Genomic DNA, 18,359 nt, shown 5'->3' with positions numbered 1-18,359 from the left:
ATATATATTTAAAAAAAAACTAAGTATAAAATACATCAATTAGAAAAGACCTATAAAATCATTTGTACCGAGGATAATAATTTCCAAGTTACATTTTTTTACTTGCAGGGTATTATGCCGTGCCCACACTGGCAACAAGTTGCTGGTAACCTCATTAAATTTCATGATAGTTATCAAAATTTGTTTTAGCAAAAATTATTTTAATCGAAATTTTATAATGTTGCCAACAACCTGTTGCCAATGTGGACGGTTTCTTTAAGAGTCATTATTTCGATTAATTAATTCTGCGCTATCTGAGGTATCTTAACTATCATCAAGAATTTTGATTACTTCTGACGCCAGCTATAATTTAGTAAAAGCAAGATCGACAAATGGGTTGGTATATTAATGATTAAGAGCACTCATACAAAAATTGAAAGATGTAGGTTTGAATCTCACATGACCAAAAAGATAAGTAGGGTTTATTCGAATATCAAAAATATGAATAAGAAAATCTTTAATTATGAAATCAAAATATTATATTAATCAATGGACCGCAACTCCTTTATTTGAGGTTGTACGGATACTATCCGTGGCTTTATCCAACTGACTTTCTCTTAGGCATGCTTACATACTGCAGTTTTCAATTTAGAAGAAATCTTTATTTAACTACGTTTTTTTCGACTTATACGAGGTATAAAAAAGAACTCTGCCATTCTGGGTAGTGTTGACGTGTGTGTCCCTGATAACTATCTTAGAAATAGAGAACATCAGTTGTTTATTCTCCCAAGGTGCAGAGCCAACCTGCCACTGGTAATGCCAATTGGGAGGGTGATAACTATGTTGAACGAAATTGCTTCGGGTGTTGATATATTCCACCTACGTGAGGATGAGCATAGGTGGACGTTATTTTATAAATTTTTAAAATAGGGTCTGCTTAACTCATCCGGTATATTTCCATGTACCTATATAATTAATATTTTTGTATGTACATATTTCTACTGTTTAATAACATACTATCTATCTCTTTTTTTATGTCATGTTGTGAACGTCTTAAACCTATAATTTGTAATGTCCACAATATGTAAAAATAAATAAACTGAATTAAATTGAACTGTACCATCACATTTCAATAAATTATAAAGATAATAATATGCATTTGATAAATGGGTGGCGAAAATTCTTTGTAATGTGTAAATCAAATGAAAATTGATAATAACCGTAGAGAACGAAAAAAAAACACTTCAGCAAAAAATATCGTACTTACATCCGCAATAAATTTCACAATATAAAACGCTGTGTTTTCCACAAAATTTGATTGTAAGAAATTCAAAAAGTGAAAAAATATCACTTGTACCTACTCCTATGTACAGAAAGGTTGAGGTGTACTGATATACACTGGTTCATATAATATGTAGGTACAAAGCGGTCAATCTCAGTAGCGAATCAGAGTGAAAGGGACAAGCTAGGTATATCTATTTCGCAAGTCTGCATCCAATCGTGATGTGCTCACATCCCAAAACATATCATTCGATCTGATTTCAAATACAATAGCCAACTGGAACATGCAACTATAACTAGATAGTTAGCAAAGTTGCAGTGGGTTAAATGCAAAATAGGACAAGAAATTACTCTATTATTTTTACACGTCTTTCTCAAGACCTCGTTAGTATTTTAGATTAAGAACATTCTTATTCTGTTCTTCTTTGGGTCACTGTCACCGTGGATGACTGAGTTTAGTAGATGATGATGACCTACTGTATTTAATGACACAATGAGTAATATGTAGGTATTTGAATGAGATCTCTTCATGACAAATGCTTTTAAAGTTCGGTCCTAGTGGACAAATTTAATGGGATTCAGTACTGGGATTCGATTATATCAAATCAAAAATAGGAACCCTAACTATATGGTTCGGTTTCGCTTCTTTAAATATTCAGTATACTTACCTACATAACTAAATAGATGTTTATTATTGATGTTTTCTTTTAATATCAACACTCAAAGGAGAGGTATTATTACTAAAAAAACTTATGAAAGAGATTATATCCAAAATATATTTTTCGATTTATTAAGGTGCATACATACTCAACCTAACAGAGGCACTTTGCTGAAAATTAATATGCTTGCAATTTAAGACATTTTAAAGTGTTTTAATTAGGTAATAAATTTAATAAGTATACTTATCTAGAAACATTCAAAAGAAAAATAGTTTTTATTTCAAGTCAACGATGAAACTACATAAGATAGACCAATTAAAAAAAGTGTTATAAAATAATGTAAATTTATAAAAATGTGGATCTCATATTATTGTATGGGTACTAACGCCATCCGGAGACTTTGCCCCATTAAATACAGAAATAAAAAGTAGACAGATAAACATAATGAAGAAATCGTTTTTATCAATGATATAGACAACGATTGGATCTAGATAATTTGATTACCTACACCTCACCTCACCTCACCACTCCAGTGCTGCTATCTGATCAATTTACATATACGTGATGGATTGAGTAGCTTAAAAGCAAGAGGGTTCCATCCATTTTTCAATTCTCAACAGTCACTCTCTGAAATGTTAAAATTAGTCGAAATAACAAAATTATTTTAATTTAAATAATGGTCAAATTAGCTCAGTATACTATATTTATATAACTTGTATTGTACCTAAAACTCTATAAGAGCTATGTCATTTTTTGCGCATATCAAAATGGAATCTTTTGAGATATCGAGGTGAAACTCGACTAAATTGGTAGGTATCAAAAATAACCATTATATGTTGTACGCATTTATCATGACAATACCCAGAACAATAATCAAAATGAATAATATTTTGAAATCATAGATAGACATTTCACATTTTATTAGTAATATAGATTCACATAACATTGTTCGATTTTCTCCTACTAACTGTCTTGCCGTGCGCTCTCTGTTTATTTCTGTCAACAAAATTGACTGACTGAAACTTACTATAAGTCACTTACCTACTTTACCCACTCTTACTCACTGATAAAAGTTTGTATTAAAAATAACAGTCAGTGACGTCCCTAGACAAAATGCCGCCCCTAGGCAGCGCCAAAATGCCGTTTCATTCTTTATACAGTATTTTTTATCATCCTTCCATGACTCCAATATCTAAGTAATTACTATCTGAATCTAAGTAAGTAACTGTAATTATTCACAAATCTGCTCGTGTCATTTTTGGTCACCAAGGACGCCGAAGGGCAACGGAAGTAAACTAGACATCGCAAACCCAACAAATAAATACAGTCCTGTTAAACCTTATATGTTAAAAAATGCTTTATACTTCCAACCAGTAAGTTGAATTATTTCGTCATTACTAAGTTTAGGTAGCTATTTCTCCTCGATTTGCCGCCCTTCGAGTAACTTCCGCCCCCAAGCGACGCTCAATCTGGCTATCCTCAAGGGACGTCACTGATAACAGTATGTATATAGCCAACTTTGATACTAATATTTCCAATCGATTTGTTATGTATTCTCAATTATTAATGGTATGTTTTATTGAAAATCTTAACAGTTTTATTGGGAAGATCTTTTAATACTGTCTATAACCATTGTTTTGTGATACAATGTGTTAATAAAAGAAGAATCTTTGATATATATATATATATATTGCATCATTGTAAATTTTACAGAGCATAGAGCAATAGACGAGTCCCAGAATATCCGCCTCTGAAGCCGTGGGGCGCTGATTCTAATCTTGGGAAAATTAACCTTTTCAATATATTTTTTTACCCCGTTTACACATGCATGGATTTACTGTTGACAGTAGATATTATCACGGCGATAACATGAAAGTGTATGGGTAAACATGTATTATCCTGCAGTTGCAAACTTGCATGCATGAATTAAAAAAAGTTTGGAAGCTTCTCAATCTTCATGCGACAGTAGGGATTTTTTCGATCTGCGCCTGCGCAGTAGAACGATAGTGGGGAATCTGCTGGCAAAAAAATTAACTATACTCATTTTGAGGTTAACCAATTTTCACTACCTGTCAAATAGTAGGTACCATAAAATGACAACATCGCGTCTCGTTTGGAGATTGAGAATAAGATTGGAGAGACAGTCAGCACTTTTACGTGTAAATAGTTATTGTCACGAAAGTTTAAAATACGCACTATTACTGCCAGTAAATTATGCACATGTAAAGGCTCTATTAATTACAGTACATTATCCTAATAGATATATCGAATGGTTAAAAATACATAAAAACTTTTTTTAAATATGAATAAATAAGACTTACTATATTCGACATTCGACAACTAGTGTCTAATATTCTTCATGCATATTATTTTCTTCACCGCATGTATTGTAAAAAATATTTTATATAAAAAAATATGACAGATTGTTTTACATTTCGCTATATTGTGTTACTATCAATCAAGACACGCAATGATACAAATAGTTATACAAACAAAATATTAATTATTCAATTTTAACCTGTTTTATTTCCGAAGGAATTAGACAACTAATAAAATTATTTTGACTATATTTAATTGAGATCACAAGGATTGCCTTTCTCAAAATGAGACGCCTCCTTAGCAATCGAGACCTTAACCAAGGTCTGAGACTGCATATGGTACGTTGTCATGTTTTCTCAATTCTTTTCTACGGTATGGAAGTATGGACCCTAAACTATATTATCAAATATATATTTTTTTTTTAAAACTGCGGCATTTTACTAAAAACAACAATGTTATAATATATACGTACCTATAAGAAATTATTTTTAATTATTACAATTTACAATTTTATCTCCGTTTGCTACTCCAAATATAGGTCGCTAACTTTCTTCAAGAATAACTTTTTTGTTAATGATCTGAAACGCTAGAAAGCCTCAAATAAACGGGACTTAACTTGGTGTTGCCGGCAAGCTTAGGATATCTCTTCTTATTCAATATAATATGTTCAAAACGATTGGGTGACTAGGTGCAACGAAATAATGACCTAACCTAACCTAACCTAAATAGATTCCAGAAAAAATAATGTTTCCTTTTTCCCTGACTGTTCTGTTTTGTCACTGTTCTGTTTTGTCATGTTCTGTTTTGTCCGGTTACTAAGTAATTTATCTTTAGTGATTTATGATTTGATTTTCCCCATTTCAACCCGCCATGTATATGAAGCCGCGGTAGTGCGTTTGGGGTTAAAAAGGTTGTATGTAATTCTATAAAACCTGCCACCATTGACAACCGTAACACATAAGTATTTACACGCGCCCATTGGCTTAATCTATTTGGATGAAATTTTATCAATTATTGTTATAAATATTATCAGTTTTAATTATTTACAATATAATCAGTTTGACGATATTAGACCAGATGCCATTGACATTTTACTACATAGTATGTAGATATAATATGTATGTGAGATGTAATGCAAAAATATCTAATTGATTTTGAAACATTTATCGATCAAAGTACAGGTTAGTATTATTATATCAAATCTTTATTATTCAAGCGCAATTTCAGATTTAACGATTTTATTTTAAATATCAAAGTTATAACGATAAATCATATTATGACAGTGACAGTTATCGTAAAAGTAATATCTACTTTTGACATATGTTATTATTAGAATACATTATAATAATTACCTTTGAATTAAAACTATGTAGTTTTATTTGTACATAATACTAGCGTTTGTTCTCAGTTTGGCATTTTTCATTGGCGTTTGTGGTGTATTTCTATTGTTCTATATCGCAACCCTTCTTAAATTACAAATCTTTTACATACGAACCAGAATAATGAATGTTGTGTTTGTTCTCTTTTTCTGAGTGTCGATACGTTCTGATTTACTTGGTTAGATTACATTATTTTATTGAAAGTTAATCTTTCATGCTTTGAAATAGACAATCTTTTCTTGAAATTACTCTCATCTGCATTTTGGATTAGCCGCTCATTACATTGTGCTATAAAATTGACCGTGGGAGATCATCACGTAAGATATTTCTTGTCACATTGAACGATTAACTCTATTATTTGTTCTTTCTCGGCTTAAGCGTCGGCCTGTAACGTCGTGGGTCCCAGCTTCGAATCCTGAGTCTGGCAAGTTTACCTACACATAATATATTGTTTTTCAATATGTGTATGAGTCAGAGTATGGACTTTATAGTTTGAGAAATTGGCCAACATCCATTTCTCGTATAACAAAATCTGTTAATACAAACCTCTGTAGAGGCCCCTATGATCTTATTAGGATCGGACACGGCTTACACTTATTCTTATAGGCAAGGTAAATCGATAATAAATTGAAACTAAATATAGGTAAATCGCTTAAAACCGATAGAATTATGGGAACAAACACATTCTTGACAAATACCATCGGACAAGTTTCCGTTGATCAGCTAACTCTAAATCCATGCTATTCATTCGTTGTATATGACTTAATTTTATGCTATGGCCGCGATAGTACGTACTGTCGGCAGTAAATCCATGCACGTGTAAACGGGGTATGGAAGACTAGAATGTAATAATTTTTCTGTTTGTACGATATATACTAATTGTGAAATGAAAAGTTATATAACATACTGATTATAATCTTGTCAATCATATACTTAATAGTTATTATTAAATTATTTTATAACGCATGTTGTCATTCAACATTTTCTACACAACGTATTTCGCAGTAATGCGTATCATGCACTTTTATATGTAATATATAGTCAATCTCTTTTGATTCTACTTAAATTACGCTTATTATAGTCAAACAGTGATACCCAAGGGCCACTAAATGGCGACCCTAAAAACCCGCTGGATTGTTGCACTTCAAATCAAGTCCGGCTAAATTTATTGACAGCTAAAAACTAAAAACACTAAAGGGATGGGAGTAACTAGGAGAGACCTTCATTCAGCAAAGGCTAATAATGATTTATTATTTTTTCACCATTATTTTACTAAATACAGTTAAATAAAGCAATGTTTACTATTCTGTATAGCGTTCCATAGATAGTTTTAAATCACCTCATGTAAAGGCTCGCCTTGACTATTCGATGGAAATACCTACAAGATACTGAAGTTTTAAGATTGTAAAACAAAATTTAATGATAAATCATAATTTTGAAAAACCACAGAAACATTCATAATAGACAAAATTATATTTAAAAAACTTGGACCAAGTGGGATACGAACTCACGTCTTTCACTGTCTGGTTGAGTACTATTATCTATCAACCTACTAATACGTCTTTGACTCATAGGTTCGAATTATTTCTAATAACGACACTATCTGAGAGTTTTTAATTCCATCAATTAAAAGAAATCAACTTTTTGATTGAATCATGGCAATGATAATACTACCATGATCGTAGATGTGGTTCGGTGTTTATTTATTTATGACGCATTGTACTTTTTAATGTATTTTACCACGTTTTTATTAGCTCGTATTCTTGTTTGTCCAGTACAATTTTTTTCTTGTTTGTCCAAGATTTGCATTGGACAATTGAACTACTTTCCGACTAGCTAGACCTTTGAAACTTTTATAATATATCAGAACATGACGACAATGCATTCTTTTAATACGTTTAGCCATCTTTAAGCAGAATTGAATTCATTTTCAGTTAATTCTGTTTTGTATGGAAAGATGTTTCGGAAAAAATTCGTAAAAAGTAAAACACTATTGTTGGTTGCTAAGGGGGTCCTAGCAACTAAATTATTAATATATACTTGCGTTACTATGGAAATCAATATGAAATGTCAAAATGACATTTCAGTATTCTATATTTATTCAGTATTTCTATCAAGTACAAAAAAAAGTATTTATTAATACATAGAATTGTCAAGTTTATAATTATGATTCAACAGAACATTTAAAAACGTGGTACATAAACAAGTTCTTTTTATCTTGTAATTTTCAGTAATAATGATCTAACATTCTTACATTTTGTGCATATTCAGTATTGAATAAAAAAAAGTTTAAAATATGTATCTTTGGAGGGGCTCGCATAAGCGTTTTGGCCACGGCGCTACCTACATTATAGTTAATACCTATAACGATTCATTAAACTCTTACTTCAAAAGATTAGTAAATAAATGGGATATAAATGAAGATTGTATACATTTGAATAGAATACACGACCGTAGCTTTATAATCGAAATCCATATTGAATAGTCTATTAGTGCGAAATCAACAGATGGGAATCTTTAATTAATAGTGGATCAATTACACATCGGCGTGATTTATCTATTGAAATACAATAATTTGTTATAGAACGCATCAGTCATTATTTGTACAAAAATTTTGACCCAGTTGCTGTCAAAAAGGACCGGATTTAATTAACCAAGAGGTCGCAGGTTCGAAAATTGTAATCAACTTTATTCTTTTAATGTTTTGCTCCCATGAATATTATGCAATCAATACAAGTGATTATTTTTATACGAATAAAGTGACTCCATTTTTTTTTGTATGGAATTTGAAGTGACTTAAAAAGTCCATTTTAAAATACCGATAAGTTCACAATAATATAAGATTTGTGGTAAAGTGTGCATTTGTGTTTCAAGCGTTCTTTTTATTGTATTAGGTTTTTAATTATTTTTAAACCCACAAACATGAACCGGCGATATCAACAAGTCGTGTATTGTTTGGCAACATACTACATAGAGGCACAATATTATAAATTTGTAATCTATAAGTAATAAGTACATTGATTTATCTATATGTTGGTCTGTAACGCATAAGCTGTCTCTCTCTCTCTCTCTCTCTTACTGACTCACACACGCGTCTTTGTTGCGCGATCGCATAAATATAACACCCACGCCACATCCTTCTTACGCGTACTGCACTTAATCGCTTATGGTCCGAATACGTTACCATCACGTCACGTATTATCACGTGCTGTGACGCCGAGATAGAGATAGTGAATATCTCAAAATTTTTATCCCTAACTCACCATAATACGACGTGCCAGCACGTGAGTGATCGTAATGTGTTTGGGCCATTAGGCACGCATATGCTTTTTGCTCACAGATATTTGTATTCAAATCAACGCATTCTTTAGTTATTATTATTGTTAAACTATTATTTACTACTATATACAAGAATGTTGATAGGTGACACTATCACCTGGTATTTTTTTCTAGTATACAAATATTTATAACGTCTTTGGAATGTTGTTACTTGTTACAATGTTACTATATAAATTATTCACTAATTATTGATTAATATATCAGCTGTGAATTAATCTAATCATGCCTTTAAAATATCAATTGACGTTTTATTTCAACCCTTCATTTTTATAACAGTTAACTCAAAATCTTTTCATATTATATTTATTAGTTATATTAGCATTAGCATTCATTAGCAACTGTGGTATATTTTTAAATTACAAACTAGGCACATACATATTTTATTTTCCTTATTTTTAAACCCATACAAGCCAAATATCTCTTCATATACCTACCTCCTAGTAATACAAATATTATATATATACTTAAACAAATGACATGAATGTATTTTTTTGATTGTATTATTGTGGTGTTCAATGAAGGATTAAACAATATTAATATTTTTTTTGAGATGATTTAACAGTTAATTATTACAAGATAAAAAGAACTTTTTTATATAAGTACAACGTTTTTTAAATTTTCTGTTGAATTATTATGCTCAATATGCTCAAACTTGTACTTGATATGAAGTAAATAAAAAACAAACAAACAAACGAATATAGAATACTGAAATGTCATTTTGACATTTTATTTTGATTTCCATAGTAACGCACGTATATATTAATAATTTAGTTACTAGGACCACCCCCTTAGCAACCAATAATAGTCTTTTACTTTTTACGGATTTTTCTGAAATAACTTTCCGTACAAAACAGAATTAACTGAAAATGAATTAAATTCTGCTTAAAGATAGCTAAAAGTATTAAAAGAATGCATTGGCATCGTGTTCTGATATATTCTAAAAGTTTCAAATATCTAGCTAGTCGGGAAGTACTGAACAAACAACTACCGGACAAACAAGAATACGAGCCAATAAAAACGTTGTAAAATAATCGTTATGGTTATTTTGATTAAAATAATTTTACTAAGTACTCAAAAGAGAAGACAGTTTACAATTTTTCTTTGCAACATTTTCGGCGTGTAAATGTAAAAAGCCTTGCGGTTTTTTGACATCACAGTCTTTGAAGAAAATGGAGAGTTTTCATTGACAAGCGAGATGTTGCATTTCGAGGGACGTAGTAAAGAATGCGCGAGGCGAATTTTTGCGAGCGCAGCTATAAAAGGGATCATCTCAATTTTACAGAATCAGTCGACGTTCGTACGCCGTGATAATAAGATCTCTATCGGTAATAAAAATAGTTATAAACAAATAATAACAACACACTAATCAAGAATCGTGATTGTTTAACAGAAGTTCGCTGAAAGTTAGTTGTCGTCGGATAGTGCTTTGAATCTTTGGCTATATATATTAGACACGTGTGGAAAAAAAAATACTTAAAGTTTTTACTATATTCATAAATAATGTTATTTTACCTTTCAATTTTTAAAATACTAATATTTCATTATATTAACGTTATCGCTATATAGTTTATTTCAACAAAAAAACAGGATTATATTCTTTAAATGAAAATTAACACTAAGGGATGTAACACTTTAATTGTGCACGGGGTACATCTATATTTATTTGTGAAATACATAAAGTGTGCATTGATCGCGAACGACATGATATATTATTTAATATGTTTGACTAAATTATAAAAAATATATTTGAATGTACAGATTGGTTGTTTAGTTGATAGAACTTTTGGTTACCACATCATTATCAAGACTACTATAATCTTGATAATTGTATCATAACTGAAATATTGATCGACTAAGAAAACAACTTGAATATTATAATTATAGTATCGTTATTTTTAAAATAATTATATCAAATAAAGCTAACTTATTATGTAAATTACTTAGTCAACTCAATATCACCCATAGCTTACGGGCCGTACAAAATTGTGTTTTTGCTAATTACTTTTCAAATGCAAATTAACACGTTAATTACAAAATTAATTAAAAGGGCCCGTAAGCATTGTGTTAAGATCGAAGTATTTATTATTGAAATTGTAAGCTTTTTAAAAGGATCAGTCGACATCGATATTAGTTAATTAAAGCTTAACTGAAATATTAATTAATTGTTCACAGATAATATAATATGTACAAATTAAAATTATTAGCGTAGTGATGAAAGGTTGTGTGATAATGGTTTTCATGGTAAACTATATAATAAATAAATTAGGTAGAAATGATTTAATCTAATACCAGCTAAAATTATAAAATTATTCTTTCAATAATATAGGCACTGTGAAGTATTATTTTCCTCGTATTATATAAAAAGTAAACCCTTATAATCTCAAAACTGTGCATGTCTTAATACGTAAAACTTTAGTTATAGATAATTACAATGTAATTTTAATGAAAAAATATCACAATATATTAAATTGTATAATATACGCGAAAGAAAAACTCTAAACATATCAATAATCCAACCGCAACTTCCATTGTGTTTTTGATTTACGGTAACCGCATCTAGTACACGAATTTAATGTCACTTCACTTCACTAAGCAAAGTAATTTATTATTAAGTTACGTAATACTCATTCACTACGAAATGGTAATCGGTTTTAGTAAATTTATCGAATAGTATTTTTAAATAAATAACCAAATTAACTATAACTGAAGGCATTTCAAAGAAAATAATATTCTGAAAGTTAGCCTCATCACGTAACTTAATAAAAGCTTCAGCGATAATATACCGTCTAATGTATTTTGTAGTAATCTAGTTTTCACAAAACCACGATAAAACAATGCATTGCGTGCATCAGTTAGTAGAGAATACTGATTGCTTGACGCAAGTAAATAACTATAATAAACATAAAAAATACCAATATACAGTAAACAACGTAATACATTATTATATACAGTAATACAACTGTCGAAATTTATTTTATAATAACGACGTTAATTTGTTTAGAAACTAATATTTTTTATTTATCCAAAGTGAGGTTTTAATCACATATAAGTATTAATTACGAGTACATATAAAATAATATTGTCATATTTCTTGCTATCTATCTATGTATCTATTGCTTGCGTTATAAGTACTTTATACAATTGATTTGCAAGTGCCTATTATACTAATAATTATTTTTACGGATCAAAGTAAACGGTAAATTGTCGAAATTTCGCAACTAGAGTGCGTATATAACGTACATACGTATTGTTATATCATTCGTAGAAATAAATCTCCAAACTATCACTGTCACATTATATAATAATAAATGTATTGTTTTTTTTTCTTAATTTAAGCCGATTGATTAAAACTATACTGAACCGTGAAACTGACACATTAATTGCCTAGAATGCATGAAAAATATCATTTTAAACGGTGGTTTTTTATCATTTATCTCTTATATTGTAGTAGGAATCAAAGTTTCGGAACATTGCTAGGCTTCATTAAAAAAAATACAAGTACCTAATAATAATAACATATATATTTTTTTTATATAATGATGATATAATATAATAGTTTAGTTTGTATTAAAACTGCATGCATTTATTATGCAGGCATATTCACTTGCCAGAGCTTATTATATTATTTTCTTTGTAATAATAATTATTACTAACGTCTTATATCACTGAGGCATTAAAATTATTCAATAGATATGTGAGAGAAAAAACTTTATTTTATTATTATTTTAGTGTAATAACCATCATTAACGTCAAATGCTACCGTATACATTTGACCTGAATTAGCGTGAAATAACACTTTCTACCACAAGTGCTTATTCACTATGTATTAATTAATATTTTATATAACAGACGACATGTATAATAAATTCGCTTATAATCAAACTCGTATCAATGAGATATTTAGTTAATTATTTATACTAGTAACAAAGACTTTTTACTAAATAGTTACTTAGCCCTTACTTAAAAAAAATATCATTTAATTACAGGCATTTAACATTGTTATACGTAACTACAATAGTTATTAGAGACATAATATATTATAATATTTCAAATATTAGTTACGCTGGTCGCGTCTGCCTTCCTTCATAGCTAGTGTCACGCGGTATAGCTTTAGGTATTTACGTTTATTCACCCATTTAATTATTTTTCAGTCCGAATATTCCTTTCGGCATTCAAACAAGCATTGGTTTAGTCACGATTATATTTGAGCATTATAATAGTTATATACCTACTATATATTATACGTAATTACTATTTAATTAACGGCCATTTACTACATTCTTTAGTTATTATTTGATACTATATAATATTAGTTTATTTAACAGTTACTAATTATTAATTACTGCATGAATTGTACGAACCTGGTAGTCCAATGCGTAAGGCATTGACTTCTCATACCGGGGGTCCAGGGAGATCACAAAACATATTATAATATATGATTTTCTCAGGACTGTATATTTCTGTAATTATTTCACTACTATTTACGGTGTTGATATATTCCACTTGCGTGAGGGTGAGTTAAAGTGGACGCTATTTTATAAATTCTTAAAATAGGGTCTCCTTAGCAAACTCGGTGTACTTCTTTGAACTTCTATATATGTATAATTCTATTTTCACTGCTTTTATATGTTTATAAATTATTAAAAAATATTAATATGTTCTCTTTTTATATTTTCATTTTTATTATACTTTTCTTCTTTATATTCATGTTTCATGTCATGTTGTGAACGTCTTAAACTTATAATTTTTAATGTCCACAATAAGTTAAACAAAAATTGAAATTGAAAATAAAAATACATAATCTACTATTTCACTACTCCTATAAATACTACTATGATTGTGCCTCGTGACCTGTTATAGTATTAAAAAAATAACTTATCAAAATATCTAGAAACTTGAACCTATATGTTTATATTTAGAGCTTTTTTTGTTTTCCAACTTAATTAACTAAATACCTAAGTATTCCAAAAGCCTTCAAAATTATTATTATACTAAATATCTGACGCTTTGACGAGATATTGAATATTGAAAAATTTACCTAAGCGGAATTTGTATCATTATTAATTATCTACTATAGTGTATTGGTTTAGCAACCATATTTTAATGACATGCTATGGAAAGGAAATTACATGTAGGTAATCTCCCAAAACTAAATTATTACATATTATGATAGCCTCAGAATACTGTACACTCGATTTCTCGTATAAAAAGAATTAACTATTTTGAAATTTGTTGATATTGCATGAATGGCAGCTATTTTGTATGATGGAATATCTTTAATTACTTTTTGAACGTTAAATTATTTTGATAGTATACATGATTTTAATTGAACCTTAGGTTATTACTTATAAGAAAGATTTGAAGGCTAAAAGCGCAACTAATACAAACAATTTTATTTTTTCTACTTTATGTACCATAATATAAAGTATCTAGGCAGTATTTTATACAAGCAATGTACCAGAAAAGTCAATGAAAGTCCAAATATTAACATGGATCGAAGGGAAAAGTAATAATTGTTTTGTTAATATAAAACACATGGTGAAAGGGTAAGGATAAAATATAACGTTTTATTTGACCAAAAGTATTCCATAACTTACAAAGACTATTATACCGCGTATATATTTTATTATCATCAGTTTGGGTCGATCCATTGTTGGATGAATGCCCCCTTTAGCTTTTTCTACTCTACTCTTCTTCCCTAGATCTCAGCTGGTAAGTACATATACTGAACTTTATCAGTTCGTATATCCAGCAGGCTTTAGGGCGATCTTACATTGTTTTTTTGAATGGTCTTTTGATCTTTCCGCGTTATGCCTAACATACACCTTTTCATGCGACGTTGCGCTACTCGGATTTTGTTTGCTTTTTTTATATTAGGGGCAAGTCAAGGGACCACTGGTAGTACACATTGATAACACACTTTACCCTTAAGACACAGTGAAAGATTATCTTTGAAGATGCTATTCGGATGCCCAAAAGCGTTCCATGACAATTTGGTTCTGCTAGAAAACTCATCATAAATTCCTCCGTCAATAATTAAAATTTGCTCTTCAAGGTAGATATAGTTGTTGACCCGCTCGATTTGAATGAAATTGTGATCATTTTTAGTTCAGTAAAGCAGTTTACCGTTTTAATATTAATTACTTTCAACAAACTGACAATAAATTTTAATAGATTTAAGTTTTGTACTATTCCATTTGAGTCGTTTTTTGCGACCCTGGTTTCGCCTTTCGGCTTCTTCAGGCGCTATGTATACTCACCAAAAGGCGAACACACTACAAAACTTAAATCCATTAGAATTTAAATTCAAATTTCATCAAGTACCTTCGGTTGATAGTATTAAACTGACAATAATTACATAATATATCACCAACCTACATGTTAATGATGCACCTACTATTAATCATATCATAATATAATTGCATTCTTTTCGGTAAAACATATAACTTATTACAATATTTATAAGATCAAATGGGTCATTGATATTTCAAATTAAAAATCTCCTACACTTTGGTGGATGACTTTCACAATCAAGGTCATGGAAAGTTCTTCTTGAGAAGTGAATGCAACTTTTAAGGGTGCCTCTTATCAGTTACGTCACGATGTACACCTGATAGAGTGTGACTACATCTCGGATGGTGGAGAAAAATAATGTTACCATAGCAAATCAATCGTCATTTGAGTGGTTCACAACCATAGTGAACCAAGTCCAATCTGGTTATTTTTGAGTAAGCTAGGTTCAAACATAGTATTTGAGGATTTTCTATTCTCTAAGAGTATGATTTCCCTTCATGCCTTAAACTTAAATGTACTCAAAATATCACTTTAGAATTGTAATCATACCCTTACAAAAATAGAAATAGGTACTCAAGTATTGCTTGTATATCTACCTTTAACTAGTCATACTACAATAATATACGATATATAAGAATATAAATTAAAAGCAAAAAGAAAATTGTATTTAAAAATTTCAGTTCATCTAATTCTAAGCTTGTAATTCTATTTTATCAAAGCGGATATAAATTACAAAGTAAAATTATTGAAAGAATATTTTTATATTGAAGCAATCTAAAAATAATTATTACTTAATTTACCATTAGAAACAATTCATATTTTGGCTGGTATGTGAATCGTTGATAGTTATCCAAGAAGGTCAATAGGATTTTTTTTAGGATTCTATATATTAGGTATGATCATATCTGTTAAAAAGTAGGAAATAAAAAATAATAAAATAATAATAACGTCATAGTTCAATGAAATTATCGGTTTTTACATCTTCACAGTACGGTTTTAAATTAATAACTGACCATTCAATTTATGTACAAACACATTTTAAAATTTTCAGAATTTGTGGCCAGTATTCAACAAAGAAGACAACAAATATCAAGATGGCGTATTGCAAGGTAAATATTTTATTAATCAATTCTTATTCTTGTCGCAAATTAAATTATATAACCAGTGGTGGTTGTCTGTGCGTAGAGGCCTGAGACACTGCAGGTTTGTAAGCTTTTTTCAAAAATGTTGCCAAAACGATAAACAGTTTTTTAATAATAATAGCAGTAGTTTAGATTTTGGACCAGGATTTTTTTAACTTTGATTGATCTTTTTACACTTTTGCAAAAAAGTTGTTAATACTTTTTACAAAGCAACTGTCTCATCGACGCCACGAAAAACTGCCACTATGTATTATATAATATGATCTAATTTAATTAACATACTATATTATGTATTAATTAATATTATGTGTACTTTTTTTATACTGTAGCATATTAGTAATGAAGCTATAAAACTAGTTATATTTTCATGTTTTTGTTATAAAATAAAACTATATCAATTGAACATTCAGAATTCGGGAAGCCTTAGAGACATGCCTGATGGGACTCGAATCCGCATCCATCGGATTTCTGCCAATGTAATTTTTACCGACTATGCCAAATCAAATTGAAACTAACCAATAACATCCATATTTTATGATTTTCAATAAAACTATTACCAATAGGCCCTCGCCTTAATTCGTAGATAACTCAAATAATTGAATTAATTTTTGTCAGGAAATTGGTTGGTTTTTAAATAAATATTGGCCGATTTGGATATCAAATATTGTAAAACAAAGATTTCCGCTTTTGAAATGTCACTATGTTTAACACACGTGGTTCTTGTTAACAATTAATGGAAAGTTTTAATTGTTTTCTTGATTATAATAATGTTCACATTTTATAACAATTAATTACTTTATAGATAGTTAATATGGTCCACAATCTATATAGATAGATAATATAGTTTCATTATGTTATTATTTAACATTGTAACTGAAACAGATTTTTTCCAAATGTATCTACACTATAGTATAGTAAATACAGAAGAAAGGAAAAATTATTAGTTTTAAATGGGGGTGTATACATACACGAATGTTATTATAATGTACGAATTCTGTGTTTTCATTCTTCTAACACAATCTATTGAATATATTAATATTTTTTATCAATCTTATATCGTTTTCCCACGATTCTAAGAGAATAAAAAAGTATATTATCTAATTCGCTTCCAAGCGAAACATAGTATAGGCCCCCAAAAGAAAGGGTTGAATTCATAGTTTTATTTACGGGGAATAGTTGTTAGCCATTCGCCTAACTCATTGGGTCATTGGAGTAAATCAAATACACATTTTAAAAAAATAACATGCATTTTTGATCAGTTGTTTATTCGAACTCAGGACTTATATAAAAACGGCCGCGTTACAAACTAAGCCAACGTGGTGGGTGCGAAAGAATACAAATATGTATTCTTTCAAAAATGATGATAATTGGTGATCAAACTGCAAATCAATGGCCAATTTAATCTATATGCATACTCATTCCCCACGCACTAATGAATTTATTAGTGATAGTAGTAACGCGTTGAAAATGATGGTATTACATATCGTCACCTCAATACTACAACTAGATAACTTGATTTTCACTGTTTTTGAGATAGCTATTGAATATGATTCTACATTTCCTTCTCTACGAAATGATAAAACTAGATCAGAAGTTAATGGGAACTGTATTAATTAATCATCGAATATTTCACAATATTTTAAGAATGTACCATTCTAATTATTGAACATACATAATATTGAAATGAGAAAATATAGCCAATAGAAAAAAAAATTGAAAAAAGTAAGACACCCGGCAGGAATTGAACCTGCGTCTCTTGGGTATCGCGCCCTGTACCACTATGCTACGACTGCTATGTATTATTGCGACAAATTTTAACTATTGGCCTTTTTAATACCTTCTCATAAGCGCTCTGTACCGCGGAACTGTATTCTGCCCACATAAGCAAAAAGGCAGCTTTTCGCCAAAGTCACATTTTGAGACATTAACGTTTTTTCAACTTTTCTTAATAAATTTTTAAATAATTT

General features: G+C 29.7%; 1 protein-coding gene across 1 annotated transcript in view; it reads left to right on the top strand.

The window, feature by feature from the left end:
• The first annotated feature begins 10,239 nt into the window (after positions 1–10,239).
• The window catches only part of LOC147066738 (uncharacterized), a 36,586-nt gene continuing 28,466 nt past the window's right edge, over positions 10,240–18,359 (top strand). Inside the window, exons 1-2 of the mRNA XM_085953855.1 lie at positions 10,240–10,281; positions 16,302–16,359. Coding sequence (XP_085809981.1) covers positions 16,345–16,359 — 15 coding nt within the window. The 5' untranslated portion in view covers positions 10,240–10,281; positions 16,302–16,344. The remainder of the gene's footprint in view (positions 10,282–16,301; positions 16,360–18,359) is intronic.

The sequence above is a fragment of the Rhyacophila brunnea genome, unplaced genomic scaffold (genome assembly GCF_057557595.1).
Source record: "Rhyacophila brunnea isolate RB1 unplaced genomic scaffold, BYU_Rbru_1.0 scaffold_4, whole genome shotgun sequence".
In the NCBI taxonomy this organism is placed as follows: Eukaryota; Metazoa; Arthropoda; class Insecta; order Trichoptera; family Rhyacophilidae; genus Rhyacophila; species Rhyacophila brunnea.
This window is presented reverse-complemented; position numbering and strand designations above follow the sequence as displayed.